Here is a 14,333-nt window from a genome sequence, read left to right on the forward strand (position 1 = left end):
CGCCGTGGGTGTTCGGGACTGGGGGCTAAGTCCGAGACAGAAGTCCCGAAGGTAATTTGGAGGTGGCGCCTAGTGGAGAAAGGGGTTCTCCTCCCGCGGAACCCGGCCTCGAGGTGGAGGGGCTAGGAGCAGGAGGAGGGTAAGTGGCGGGAGTCGCAGGCAGGAAGGTCCAGGGCTGGGGGCCCGACCAGTAGTCAGGGGCCGCAGGGGAGGCGGCCTAAGCTTGGACTTTGAGGGGGCCGGTGTCGCCCGGGCACCAGACAGTTCTCATTTGCGTCAGTAGAGATCGCCAGAGGATCAGAAATGAGCCTCGGTGGGGTCTGCTGAGGTCCTGGTTTCCCAGGGGCGCCCCCTCAGCTCCCAACCCCTTTCCCCAACGCAAGGAGCTAGGAGCCCTTTGGCGCACCTCTCGCGCCTTCTCCACGTTGGTGGCGCTGGGGGGTAAAAAGGGGGCGTTGCGTCTGGAGGAGGGTCGCGGACCTCTGGTGCTCAGATTGGAGACCTGAGAGGGAGATCCCCAGGACCTCCTCCCTCTAGTGCCCGAGGGCCCTCGCAGGTCGGTTCCTCGTCCCGCCCGGCCCCAGCCCTTCTCTGCGCAGGCGATGACCACATTTCACATCAGCCCGCCTGACCCAGAGTTAAGTGCTGAATACTAACCCGTTAGAAGAGGCCGCTTGGTGTTCGAAGTCTTGTGGTAATGATTTTGTCACGTGCTAAGAAGTAAATTCAGATAAGAACATGCTTTCAGCGCCGTGTTTCCTTGAGAAACCCAAATCTCCTGCATTGAAATCGCCCTTATCGGGGGAAGGTCGGGCTTGGCTGGACGAACGTTCCTGAAGGCAACACTGACGCTGCGTAATCTCATTGTAACATATTTAATCATCAGAGCAGCGCGAACGAATAAAGCAAAGGGGTTCGCCCCGGGGGGACGTGGCGTTTGGTTCCCCCAATAAACCAGTGACAATGGATTGTCTGGGACAGGCTCATTTGGCCCAAGGGGGGCTTAGAGCCGCGTTTTTAAAGAAAATATTGGAGGGAGGCCGGTTCCATTTTGTAGCGTGCCCCGAGCCACATTTCGTGTTCAATTTAACATCCATGAAAGTTAAACGGCTTTTCTCGCCTTTTATTTTATTGGATGCATTTTCAAAGATCTCATTAAAGTGTATTTATCAAAGTCCTAACATATGTCCGCGGGGTCTTACGCCCACACAATGAGGCTGATTAATAGGAAGAGAAATCCTAATTCCTATTATAATTTATGTCCTCGAGAGATAGCTGCCTTTCCTTCCTTCTTTTTTCTTTTTCTTTTTCTTTCTTTCTTTCTTTCATTCATTCTTTTTTTTTTTTTTTTGAGGCTGATAATTGGGCAAGTGTTGTGTATTTCACCTTGAAAAAAAGGATAGGGGAAGGTAGTTCACTGAGATGGCTGCTAGCTGCACCCACAATTAATTGCAGGAGAAATCCAGGCTCCAGGTGCCAAGATCGGGTCTTCTCTCCGTGGTTTCTCAGAGTGGCTACGGAGAGGGGGGAGGGATTTTCCCCAGACACACAATCTGAGCTCCTTCTCTGGGCCTGGAAAACTTATCTGCCCAACACCTTCTTGGTGACTTGGAAGGTTTGTCCTTCTGGGAGGCACCCACTCATTCTTCCCCTTCTGGGTCAATTTTAAGGGTTAACACAATATTAATCAAAGAAAGAAAAAACTCACCTTATACTTGAACCCCAAGTGGACTGAGATTTTCTTTCCGTTCACACTAGCCTCCATTTTCTGGTCCATCTGGTCCAATAGAACCAGAATCTCTGGTTCTCTCTTGCCAGGGATTTGCCCCTGTCGTGGCCTGGCCTCAGAAAGTTGCACACCGACAGGGCTTTGGGCCTCCCAACACAGGCTGCAAGGACTCACTTTCCTTCTCCTGGGAGCAGAAGGCGATGCCAGTTGGTGCTTGGACCCACCGGAGACAAGCCTGGCCTTCTGGTTAGGAAAGGTCCCCACTTGGAGTAGTACCCCGGGCCACACTCCTCGACTTCTTTCATCCGGACACCAGAGCCGATACCCGCTTCCTGCAGCCCCTGTTCCCCAACCTGATATCGAAGCCACAATCGGGGCCGCTTTGGCGGTGAGCATCTCAAAGGTGAGCGTCTTTATCACCAGGCTCAGGGACCAGACTGGGCGACATTTTCCTTCCCCATTGATTTCGAGTGCATGCCACTCTCCGAGTCTCCAACCCGCGATAAAATAAACCTTCCCCCTCTGACAAAACCTTTGTGTCCGCGCCGCTAATCCTCGCTGGAGCAGGAAGGTGCCATGCGCTTTGTTTCTTGGGAGTGAATGAAGACAAACGCTTGCACCTTGGCGCTAACCAGACAATAAATTAATCCACTTGAAGGTTGTTATCCGAGATGGGATGTGCGGGGCACTGAGAGCTCAGCCACATACTGTACTAGGGAAGGAGTTTCTTTTCAACCTCTTTTCATTCCAAAAAAGAAAAAAAGAAGAAAAGCAATGAAGTCAAACAAATCAGTGTTTCCAAATAAAGGGGAAAGGCCTTGTATTTTTAATGATTGGAGGCGCTTTTGTGGGTGGGGAGGGCGAGGGGTGCCACCTAGAGCTGCGGTCGCTTTGGGTTCCTAAGGCCGGTCCCCTTTGGAGCTGGCCTGCAAGGCATTCCCCAGGACTTTTTCTGCCCTAAACTCCCCTGGAGGACGTACCTAACCAGCAAGCTTTCACCAGCCCGAAAGGGGAAGGATGTGAGCAGAAGCGCCTCTTGAGAGGCCCTCAAGCCCAGAACGGAGATGGAGAGGTGTGGGGGCGGGGCCGAATATCACCCCAGCACGCCCACTTCATACACCGGCACCTCAAGCCAGGCCGCCGTGCATGGGGTGTACCCAGACCTCTCCTCACTTTCCAAAAGTATCTTCCTTTCTTGCCTTGTTTGTTGCCATTTCGACCTCACCCCTCCCCCCAACAGGGGGCGTAAAGCGGTGGTGTGGGGAAAATGAAAAGCTGGGACGCAGGGAGCACCAGGGCAGCCCCCATGCTCCGGAGCTCAGAAAAGGCGCTCGTGTTTGAGCTACCTGGGAAAGTAAACAGGTAAACACTGGGCCAACTTGGAGGGCCACTTGTCCTGGAGTGGGACCACTTAGGCTGTGTACATTCACCTCCCCTCCTGGGCCGTCGGCGATTGTTCAGCACCCCCCTCCCCCGCCCGGCCGCCCTCTCCAGCCGCCTGCGCTCCGATCCCTCCGGAACCTAGAGCGGCAGAGAGCCGCTTAGCCGCCTGAGAAGCCTCCTAAAGGAGGTTCCCTCTAGACTCCGGGGAGAAAGATTCCCTTCCTTCTCTCCTCCACCTGCGCTCCGGGCCCGCAACTCCCTTTGCACCCATACTAAACGTGGGAAGAAGGAATACAGAGTTCGTCGAGATTTGTAGGGCACCTGTAACCCCAAACAACGTTGAGAATAAAGACCAGGGACAGGGAACCTCTAGCTGCTCCCGTGACCCTGGCAGGGGTGCTAGGTGGTGTTGCACACCAAAGACAGCCAGACTTGTCTAGAGCCTAGAACAAGCTGCAATCAAATTTCCAGGATCCATCTCAACTTCTTCCTCAAGTTTGCAGCTGCAGAAGGCCCGTGGCAGAGCACTCACGAGCTCCCTGGTGCCGGGAGAGCTTAAAGCCCCAACCCAAACATGATGGAACCAGGACTTTGTCTTCTCCTGGCTGCTAGATGGAACCTGAAGATAATTTACTAAAGAGTTCCGAGCTGAGGGAGACCAGAGCACACCCAGGCAGAGCTGAAACTGGTGCAAGGTGACACTGGTTGTTTAGAACTGACAGGGTGGGGATGGCTGGGACATTAATAAAGGACTCTAGAGATGGGGCAGGGGTGCGGAGTTGGGTCTGGAGCTTTCTGGGTACGTGGGATCTCAGTGAACAGGAGATCCCCAGCTGGAAAAGGCTGGGCTGTGGTGCTCCTAGAGAGACCTCTTGAGGAGTCCTCAGAATGCAATCACCTGTTTAATTTGTGTGGAAAGGTGCATTTGGAGCTAGTCCCCCGGCTCTTCCCGGCTGCAAGAAAATCGGGAAGAACTTGGAGCGTGCTTTGGCACAGGACTTGCCCCTGGCCGCCAGCTGGTCCCGCGCCGGCCTCCCAGCGTCCGTAGGCCACTCCTGGGGGACTTGCATTTTATGATCTTCCTCTAACAAGCAGAGTTTCTCCCCTTCAATTATGAGCCTCCCAGCGGTCTCCCTGTGCCTTTTCAATTGCAAATGTCAGCGCTTTGGAAGCGGACGCGGGAACCACACGGGCAACGAAGCGATGGGGAAAATGGACTGGCGAGGTCCCAGGAGAGAGACCCTGAGCGCAGCGGACCAGGATCCGCTGGGCGCAGAGCGCCCCAGCTGGAGGCAAGGCGGAGGCTCCCGAGACCAAGGGAAGGAAGAAAAAAATGCAAACGCAAGCTGGGAGATGGAAGAGGGAGCTGATACCCAGGCATTGGCCTGTGCTGGCAGGCAAAGTGTGGCCCTACAAGTGCTCCTGGAAGGGGACTCTGTGACATGAGGCATGGAAGGTCTCTGGCTAGTTGAGACCAAGGGGCAGGCACGGTGGGGAACGGAGCTGGGAATGACCTGGGGGCCTCCTTCTCCAGGCGCTGTGGTCAACTCTCCCTCTCTGCGATGAATTCCCAGGAGTCTGGATTCCTGTAGGAAAACAGTTGTCTCTCAGGTGCTATGCCCACCGAGGAGGCTCCCAAGGAGAGGGGAGGGGGCAGGCTGATGAGATCTTGGGAGAAAGGCCCTCTATGTTGGGGAAGGGAGGGAGACGTGAATGGAGCTAGGTGGTTCCAAGGTGAGGAAAAGAGCAAACTCTGAGAACACATCTGGAGGTGATCCCCACCCACTCATCAAAGATGGCTCTGAGGATATGCAAAAAGGGACACTTCTTGCCAAAAGACAATTTTTCACCCCAACCCAAGAACTGACCTGTCCCAGCCAGACTCCTTTCTGGCCCTTCCCCATCCGTGGAGTCTGCTCTGGTCCCCAAGATGCCCCCCCCTTCTTGGGCGAGAGGAATAAGGAGAGGGACCACAAGAGGGACTTTTCTGCAAGGCTTGGGTTGAGGAACTTTTTCTTGCCAGTTATTTATTTAGCAGTGGACTAACAATGGCTGGGGCAGGCCTAGCCTGCCCCTGCTTCCAAAGTCGGCCCGCCCCCCTCCCGGAACCAACTTCCCTCCTCGGACAGGGCAGGGAGCTCCCACGTGAAAGGGGGGGCGGGCAATGGGGAAAGAGGCTGAGAAAGACAGAGACTGGAGAGAGAGAGAGAGAGAGAGAAGAAAAAAGCACGAAAAGTAATGGGTTCGAGAACACGATTCAAACCAGTTTCTAATTCTTGCAGGGAAAAAAAGAGGAAGGAGGGGGAGAAAGGAGAAAATAAAAAGTAGGAGGAGAAAGAGAGGAATGGGGAGCGCCGACATGAAGGGGTTTCCTTAATATTGTGGACGGATTCAGAAATGAATGAAGAGATAGTCCATTGAAAAGGGTTGAACGCCATGACAACTAGGAACAGCCTTAGATTTATTCCAAACAGTTAGGACACGTTGAAAGAGAGCGTCAATCATGTATTATTTCGCCACTGAAATAAATGCAAAAACCGAGCGGGGACAAAGGCTTCCAACGGGAGCGGGACATTTGTCTACATTTCGCTCATTGTCCGCAGCTTAGCAATCGGTTTGTATTTGTGTTTGCCCGGGTCCGACCACCCAGGACGCGCCGACGAGGGGCTCGCTCTAACCTGGGCCATTGTCACCCACGTCACATACTGGGGGCGAGGCAGCCAGGGCTGCAGAAAGCCGCTGAGCGGCTCGGGGAGAGGCGCCCTCACCCGGCGCTGGCAACCCGGGGGCGACAGGGCGCGGCGGCGGCCGCAGCTGTGCGCTGAGAGGACTGCGCGCCCGCGCGCTCCGCTCCGCCGGCTCTGGGGCGGCCCGGGCTAAGGGCAGAGGGGAGGGCGAGACCCGGACCCCCACGCGCGGCCTCTTCTGCCCCTCCCCGCCACCCCCCCACCCCCCGCAAAGCACTTTTCTGGGACGGATGGGAGCATCAGGTAGCAAACCTTCCCCTCACCTACTACCCCCCCCCCAAAAAAAACTGGAAGGGGGGGGGAAGTACAGCTTGGACTTCTCCCCAGCGTCTAGGAGAAGGTGGTGTCCCAGGAAAGTTCAGTTCCCAGGCTGGCGAGAGGTTGGGAACTTCACACAAACCTAACGCAAGCTGGGAGCCTGGAACAAGTGCTCCGATCGCGCCCCTGGGGCAACCAAAAGGAGACGAAATTTAAGGATTTGCTTGGGAGAAGAAAACTCTGAGGAAAACACAGCACCAGCCGCCTCCCATGAGACACCCCTCCCCTGCGGCTTTCGGGGTCCTCACCCGGGCTGGATGCAGCGCCCTTGTATCCCCCCCACCCCTCTCCTCTTCCTTCCTGCCGCCCCACCGCTGCTGGAGGCTGGAGAGGGAGGGGGGCTGGAGATCGAGGCATAATAAGGGGCAGGAAGGGCGCGGGGCCTTCTGTCCTTTCCTCCACCCAAAGAACGCGGCCCGCGGAGCCCAGAGGCGGCGGGGCAGCGGACAGAACCCGGCCCAAGTTCGAGTTCTAACCCCCACCCGGGCCGCCCGCAAAGCAGCAAGTGAACTGTGCAGTCCTTCCCGGCCGCTTAGAAATGGAAGGGGGTTGGGGAGAGAGAGGCGGAGTGAAGGAAATAAATAAGTCTTTAGCAAATAAAGGGTGGCTGGAGGGGGGTGGGGTCGTTTGGTGGTGGCTCCGGCCGGCCCCGAGCCGATCCCTCTCCTGGGTTTCGGGCTCTTTCGGCGTTAACTAGAATCAATTACTTGCCTTGTCATTTCTAGTACTCATCCTTAAGCCTCAACCAAAATATTGACCTAGGAGGCTTACAGAAGTTGGGCTCTTGCCATTTGAACCGGATCTTGTTTAGGGAACCACTAGCGATGAGGAGGAGAGATTTCCGCGGCTCAGCCTTCGCCCCCTCCCCCTTTTCCAAAGGCGCCACAAATTGCCAATTTTCCGGCTTGCTGGGGGCGGGCGCACGGGGGCGGGGAGGTAGGAACCGTGAATGTTAAGGAGGAATTTTTTTTTTCCTCTTGGTTTCTGTTTTGTTTTCTCTCCTCCTCCCCCGCTTTTTTAAAGATGCAATTTGTTAAAACGGCCTTTTCAAGTGTGTGGACTCGCGAGCGACGCGGTGGTCCTTTGTATGTAAATACTGGGTAAAAAAGGCTCGCCCCGTCTTTGCAATTAATTGACACGTTACACCTCTCATCTTGCTCTAGAGGGCCGTTGGCTGGGAGCGCGGAGCTCCCCAAAACCCACAATTTCACATCTGCAAATACTGTCTTCATCCACTTGACTTCCAAGACCCGCCCACACGTGTCCAACCTTTGCGTTTTAATGTCTCCCCCCCTTTTTTCCACCCTTCTCTCGCTCCCTCTCTCGCTCCCCCTCCCTCCCTCTCTCTTTCCCTCCCTCTCTTTCTCCCCCTCTTCTCCCCCCCCCCCCCAGGTTCGTGAGTGGAGCCCAGCCTTATATGGACTGATCGCTCGGGCAATGGCCCATTTTTTCCTCGCCACCAGCCGCCACCGCGCGCCGAGCGGCCGCCGGAGCCGGAGCTGACGCCTCCTTGGCACCCCTCCTGGAGTTACAAACTAGGGCCCGGCCCGCAGCGCTCGGCGCGCAGGCCACCCATTCCCTGCGTCCATTTCCGCGTGGTTTCAGAGAAGATACAGGCGCTGCGTTTGGGCTTTTGCCCCCCCTCCCCTTCCTTATAGTTTCTTTCTCTTTTTTAAAATAATAATTATCTCAATAATTGAAGCCCACCCCACTCCTCCCCTCCCCCTATCCCTCCCCCCCATACCCCCTCCCCGCCCCAACTGGGGAGCGCCACGAATTGACCAAGTGAAGCTACAACTTTGCGGCGTAAATTGCGGGGTCCCGAGCCATGTCGCTGACCAACACAAAGACGGGGTTTTCGGTCAAGGACATCTTGGACCTGCCGGACACCAACGACGAGGAGGGCTCGGTGGCCGAAGGGCCGGAGGAGGAGAGCGAGGGGCCGGAGCCCGCCAAGAGGGCCGGGCCGCTAGGGCAGGGCACTCTGGACACGGTGCAGAGCCTGCCCCTGAAGAACCCCTTCTACGACAGCAGCGACAACCCATATACGCGCTGGCTGGCCAGCACCGAGGGCCTCCAGTACTCCCGTAAGTAGCGAAACTTGGCCGCCGGGGCCGTGGCGCCTCTCTTCCTGTGGCCGCAGCCCGGGCTGGACGCTGGGGGAGAAAGGGGAAAGAGCCATATAAACTCGATCCCTCGCCCTGCTCCTCTGGAAAGATTTTTAACACTTGTTAATAATGCCCTAACTCTTTCCTCCTCTTCAACTCCATCCCCCCCCCCCCCCCGGTACCGGAAAAAGACGTGGTCTCAGATATTTTTTCAAAGCAAGAAATTAGGAAAAAGGGGGGGAGGGGAATACCTCCCAAGAGCTGCTTACAGATGTCAACCCAGGACTGATGGCTCCGGTCGAAACCCCCCCCCCCACACACACACACCCCTACCCCGACAGCCGGGAAGGACTGGCCTGGAGCACTGGAGCGAGCCAGCAAGCCTCGGGGTACGGGTAGAGGGTGGGGGAGGCTCCCGGTAGCTCGGGTATAAATAGCTCACCCTGCCCCCTGCACGATCATAGAGGACGCTTTGTGCGGTGCGGAGGGTGTCGAGAAAGTCCGAAAGCAAAAACGAAAGCCCCCAAAAACCTGCCTTAAATGGCCGAGCCGATCAATGCCGGGATTGTGGGGTTTTTCTTTTAAAAATCTGCCCACGTCCCTCTGGAGAGGAAACTGCTTAAGGGGGCCGGAGCCCTTAACCCGCAATGATCTTCTCGGCGCGCCACTCCCCCCCAAATACGCACCCACACTGTGCGAACCCCTAGAAACTCGAGCCCAGAACCCCCATTCCTGTCGCTTCTCCTCTTTCCCCTGGGGGAAACCAACGGTTTTGTTGCGCATGGAGCAGGGCGGGGGTCAAGGCGAAGGCAGTGGGGCCGGGCTGCTGGGCGCGGAGGGCCGAGGGCGCACGGAGGATCCGGGGCGCGCAGGGTCTGACCCTGCCGGCGCGCGGCCTCCGGGCGCCTGACGCGCTTCTCTCTCTCCCAGTGCACGGGCTGGCGGCCGGCGCGGCGCCCCAGGACTCAAGCTCCAAGTCCCCGGAGCCTTCGGCCGACGAGTCACCGGACAATGACAAGGAGACCCCCGGCGGCGGGGGGGACGCGGGCAAGAAGCGGAAGCGGCGGGTGCTCTTCTCCAAGGCGCAGACCTATGAGCTGGAGCGGCGCTTCCGGCAGCAGCGGTACCTGTCAGCGCCCGAGCGGGAGCACCTGGCCAGCCTCATCCGCCTCACGCCCACGCAGGTCAAGATCTGGTTCCAGAACCACCGCTACAAGATGAAACGCGCCCGGGCCGAGAAAGGTATGGAGGTGACGCCCCTACCCTCGCCGCGCCGGGTGGCCGTACCCGTTTTGGTCAGGGACGGCAAACCGTGCCACGCGCTCAAAGCCCAGGACCTGGCAGCCGCCACTTTCCAGGCGGGCATCCCCTTTTCGGCCTACAGCGCGCAGTCTCTGCAGCACATGCAGTACAACGCCCAGTACAGCTCGGCCAGCACCCCCCAGTACCCGACAGCACACCCCCTGGTCCAGGCCCAGCAGTGGACTTGGTGAGCGCCGCCCCTCCGAGACTCGCGGCCCTAGGCTCAGGCCCCACCCCGGCGGCGGCGGCAGCGAGGAGGACTCGGTCCTTAACGGTGGCTATTATTATTATTATAATTATTATTATGGAGTCGAGTTGACTCTTGGCTCCGTTGGGGAGGCGCCGGGAAGTTGCCTGAGCCTCCCTGGAGTGGCAGATTCCATCCACCCAGCTCTGCCCCATCCCTCTCTCCTTCTGAACCTTTGGAGAGGGCTGAACTATAAGCCGTGTTTACAGAATGTTTGCGCAGCTTCGCTTCTTTGCCTCTCCCCGGGGGGTCCAAATCGTCCCAGCGTTAACGTCCTCACTTGAGAACGAGAAAAAGACCAACACATCCCCCCGCCCGGCTTTTGTGAATTTTGTAAAATATGTTTGTGTGAGTAGCGATATTGTCAGCCGTCTTCTTCTAAAGCAAGTGGAGAACACTTTAAAAATATAGAGATTTTTTCTCCTTTTTTAAAATAAGAAAATGCTAAATATTTATGGCCATGTAAACGTTCTGACAACTGGTGGCAGATTTCGCTTTTCGTTGTAAATATCGGTGGTGATTGTTGCCAAAATGATCTTCAGTCCGGGCCTGTTCCCCCACGGGGCCCAATTCTTTTCTTTGTGGTTTGTTTTGGTTTGCTTATGTTTGGTTACCCCTGTTTTCTTTTCCTTTTATATTTTGTTCAGTGCAAACATTTCTCAAATATGAAAAAGGAAAAAAATGTGTAGGCGAGAAGCCCCCTGCCCCACCTCCGGGTCCTGAGCCCTGGAACTTGGAGCTCAGCGGTTCCGTGCGGTTCCCCAAGAGCGCCGGCCGCTGAAAGCTTTCGATTTTTTAAATAAGAATTTTAATAAAAATCCTGTGTTTAAAAAAACCAAGCCCGACCCTCCCGTTTGTCTTACTTTGTCGCCCTGCGCCGGGCCTGAGGCCTGGGGCAAGGACCCCGGCCAGGCCGCTCGCGGCGCTCTCACCAGCGCTTCCCTTCAGGGCCGGGAACCGGGGGCGCCCGGGCCGCTGAAGAGGCGCCCCGAACAGGCCTAGCCCGGGCGGACGGACCAGGCCCCGCGCCTCGGATCCCCGGCTGGGGCGGGAGCGCTTGGCCTCGGGCCTTCGAGCTGTCGACCCGAAGTCCGAGGTCGCCCGCCCTCTCCGAGCCTCTCTCCTGGACTCGCGCGCTGTCTGAATCAGGGGCCGCAGCCTTCTGGCTTGGGAGGAAAAGTGACTTTGGAAAACGCCAAGGCGAAGGGAACAAGCCCCCCTCGCTCGCCCAAATCTACGAGTGGCTCCTTCAGCCTGAGAAGCTGTTGAAGCCACTACACTCGATGACTTTCACTTTGTTGCATTTGATTTACCTCGCGCGGAGAAGGGGGGTGGGGACGCTGAGGTTGAGACTGGTCGGCTTTCTCTCTACTCCCCACCCCCTTTTCAAAATCCGCCGACTGGAGGCGGCCTGGGAGACCGCTCTGAGACCAGGGCGCGGAGCAGAGGGGGGAGGCGGGTTTCGGGGTGCTCGAAGCTTTGGCACTGATGTGGAACGCAAAGACCGGGGCGCAGGGGAGGGAGGGGGGCTGCTGCAGCTTCCTTTAGGCTCTTTGGCCGGGGAGACTGCGAGCAGGAGTCAGTGACATTCCCTACAAACGGAACCTTCCCTCCTCCCCTCCGCCCGTCCTTTCTGGGTTTCCAGCCCTCAAACCCCAGGCTGGATCCCATGCCTCCGCCCCTCCTAGCATTTGGCGGCGCGCGGCCCTCCAGGCCAGCTCTTTGGCGTGAAACTGAGCGAAACGCTTGCTAGAAAGTAGGGGTTTGGAGGCGGGGTGGTGCGCGGCGGCCTGCAGGGTTGTGGTGAGGGGAGCAGGAGGCGAACAAACAGCCCCGGGTTCGCCCGGGGGAGGGCGCTTCGGCCCTTCCGTAATAGAGAACTGATTCTATCCCACCCTCGTCGCATGGAGATCTCCTTGGCGGATGCTGGCGCACACTTGCCCACGCGGGGGAGCGTCTCAGGGGGCCATGCTTGCGGGGAGGGGCCGCCTCTCTCCTCTATCTCGAGGATTTCCGAAAATACCCAGGTCCCTGTAGCTCAGAGCCCAGCGGGCGCTGAGATGCCTCGGGATTGAAAGTCGGCCCCATTTCGTTTTCTCTTGAGCTCCACCTTCATGGCTGGGTAGGGGAGGAGGGGGTGGCGAGGAGGCCGAGCAAAGGGAGCGGTCCCAGCTGACTTTCTCGCTCCCTCTAGTTGATGATCAGATTTAATTCAATATCTAAAGTAAACATGATTATCCGTGTGACCAAATCTGCGCGTCAATAGCACTCAGCGCAACACTCCCAGGGACGTGATTACACGTTATTTCTGCGTTGCGCACCCGCCCCTGGATAATTGAGGGCGCTGGAGTCTTTCTAATATCTCCCTAAATGTCCTTCCCCATCTCCAGGTTCATCCGGATTCACCCAGGTTTTCCTAAATACTGAGAAGTCTCCCTTTGTTCCCCACACTAGCTTGGAAACGTTTGGGGTTTTAGTTCTTGCTGCTTATAAAGGCCAAGAGAATTCTCCCTAAATCATTTATTGTGCAATAGTCGGATGCCCAACTTGCCCTGATACCGACTACTCAAGATCCCACTGGTAACTTCCCTGTAACTCCCCAATCCGCGGGGAAAGGATGTAAGACTTCCGAGCCTCTTGAAGCGGGGTTGTCAGGAGGCCTGAGTCACAGCCCCAAGACTCCAGTTGATTTTGACTGTTCAGGCCTGGGCTTCCGGGGGCCAAGAATGATCATAGGAGCCCCCACCCCCACCCCCCACCCCCCGCCCAACCTTCAGGGAGGAAGGAAGCAAAGTGGAAGGTCCAAATTCCGGAAGGCTTCCACTGCGAGCGCGCCGAGGGCGCACTGACGGTGCATTTTGGGCGGAGGCCAGGCCTGCAGGCCTGAAGGCTGGGTGTGCGCTCGCGCCGCTGGGAACTGGGGAGGTGGGTCCGGCGCCCGCCTCTCTCTGTCCCCGGGTCCCTATGGAGTCAATAAAAGCGCCCGCGGAGCCCTGTGTGGCCCTAACCCCAGCGCCCTGGGAGCGCACCCGGCGCGGGGTCCGCTTCGACAGTCTATCTTCGCCCAATCTACAGCGGGCTGCACAAAACGGCACAATGGGAGAGCTGGGAGCCGGGGATGTTAGAGGCGTGCATATTAAAAAGAGACAGAGAAAGGATCGCAGGGGACAGAGAGAGGGGAAGAGGGAGAAGGGGCCCACCCTCCCTCCCCCTCCACCCCGCACCATTCAGCGCGCTTATCGCGGGCAGTGAATCCCGGAGTCAGGCAGAAGTCTCCTTGGGGTTTTGTTGGGCCTGTCACTGGGTCCCTTTGTCATCCGCGGGCTCCATGCTGGATTCCATATGGCCAGCTGGGCCGAGGGAGCGCGAGGAGGGACCCGCACAAAACCCAAATTGTGTCCGGCTTTCAAACCCTGTATTGTTGTCTGTGAAAAGAAGACGCATTAAAAATTCGTGCTATATCTATTGGGGAGGAGGCTGGAGGAGGGGAAAAAAGCCACCCCTGTCTTTGATGGCTTCAGAGGGCGCTTGCCCCGCCTAGGCCCCGTGACACACTGAGAACTGGATACCTCTCTCTCTCTCTCTCTCTCTCTCGCTCTCGCTCTCCCTCTCGCTCTCTTTCTCCCCCCACCCCCCAATCTGTCTCTGTCCTCTGTCTCTTCTACCAAATATTGGCTCTAACGCTCAGAATCTGGTATATGAATTGTCCCCCTCGGGGTTTGGGTTCCTTGCGCACACTTTGTATGCTCCTGTGCGCTGTAACTGAGAGCTAGGCTTCGCCTGTCTGGGGGCCTCCCGCGGAAGCCTCCGGTTTGCGCCGGGCTCAGGAGGAGACCCAGGTGCCCAGGGCCCGGGGATGCTGGGGTCCCGCGGACTTCGAGGCTTCAGAGTAAATGAAAATCCAGTACCCTTGCTCCCGCCTAGTCACGACGCCCAGGCGCGCGGAGCCTGCGTTCCGCGCACTGCAGGAAAGACTCCGAGAGCCCCGGGGGCGCTCAGTCCTGGCCCAGCTCAGTTTCAGCTGCCTGTTCTGAAGCCACTTGTGCCCAGCCTCTGTTACCGACCCCTTGTCATTCGAATTTTGCGCGGGGATCCCACTGGCATCTCAGTGCCATGGGAAACCGGTTCAGAGACTGCTTTCACCGCCACCCCTCCTCGTGTTGGAAGAGAGAGGAACTTGCGCTTTAATTCTCAGCGTCTCCTGCATCATTTTGGTTAGCAAAATTCAGGAACAGGGACACAGAGCAGAGCTTCCCAGGAATTTGTCCGATTTTGCCTCACCTAAGCAGTCTGCCTTATCCAGGGGCAGTTGGAGATCATTCAGGTCAGGCACCTCCCCCAACAGCCTGGCCAAAAACTCCCATAAGCACCCCCTAAACAAACAAACAAACAAACCAAATATGTGCTAAAGCAAAGAGTTCGTGCTGTGGAAATAAACACAGAACGAACACACATCGCCCTGGGGCAAAGTCGCTCAGCCTTTAATGAACAAAACTAAG

General features: G+C 57.1%; 1 protein-coding gene across 1 annotated transcript; it reads left to right on the top strand.

The window, feature by feature from the left end:
* Positions 1–8,005: 8,005 nt before the first annotated feature.
* NKX2-2 (NK2 homeobox 2) lies at positions 8,006–9,855 on the top strand. The gene is made up of 2 exons (XM_035005643.1): positions 8,006–8,264; positions 9,216–9,855. The coding sequence occupies exons 1-2, from the start codon at positions 8,006–8,008 to the stop codon at positions 9,776–9,778; spliced, it is 822 nt and encodes a 273-aa protein (XP_034861534.1). The 3' UTR covers positions 9,779–9,855.
* The last annotated feature ends 4,478 nt before the right edge of the window (positions 9,856–14,333 follow it).

Source organism: Mirounga leonina, unplaced genomic scaffold (genome assembly GCF_011800145.1).
Source record: "Mirounga leonina isolate KUSES-001 unplaced genomic scaffold, KU_Mleo_1.0 Mir_150, whole genome shotgun sequence".
NCBI lineage: Eukaryota > Metazoa > Chordata > Mammalia > Carnivora > Phocidae > Mirounga > Mirounga leonina.

Bases quoted from the DNA above. Each gene is read 5' to 3' on its own strand.
- NKX2-2 (XM_035005643.1), top strand. From the start codon at position 8,006: ATGTCGCTGACCAACACAAAGACGGGGTTTTCGGTCAAGGACATCTTG. The intron at 8,265-9,215 runs GTAAGTAGCGAA...TCTCTCTCCCAG, and splicing joins CGAGGGCCTCCAGTACTCCC to TGCACGGGCTGGCGGCCGGC.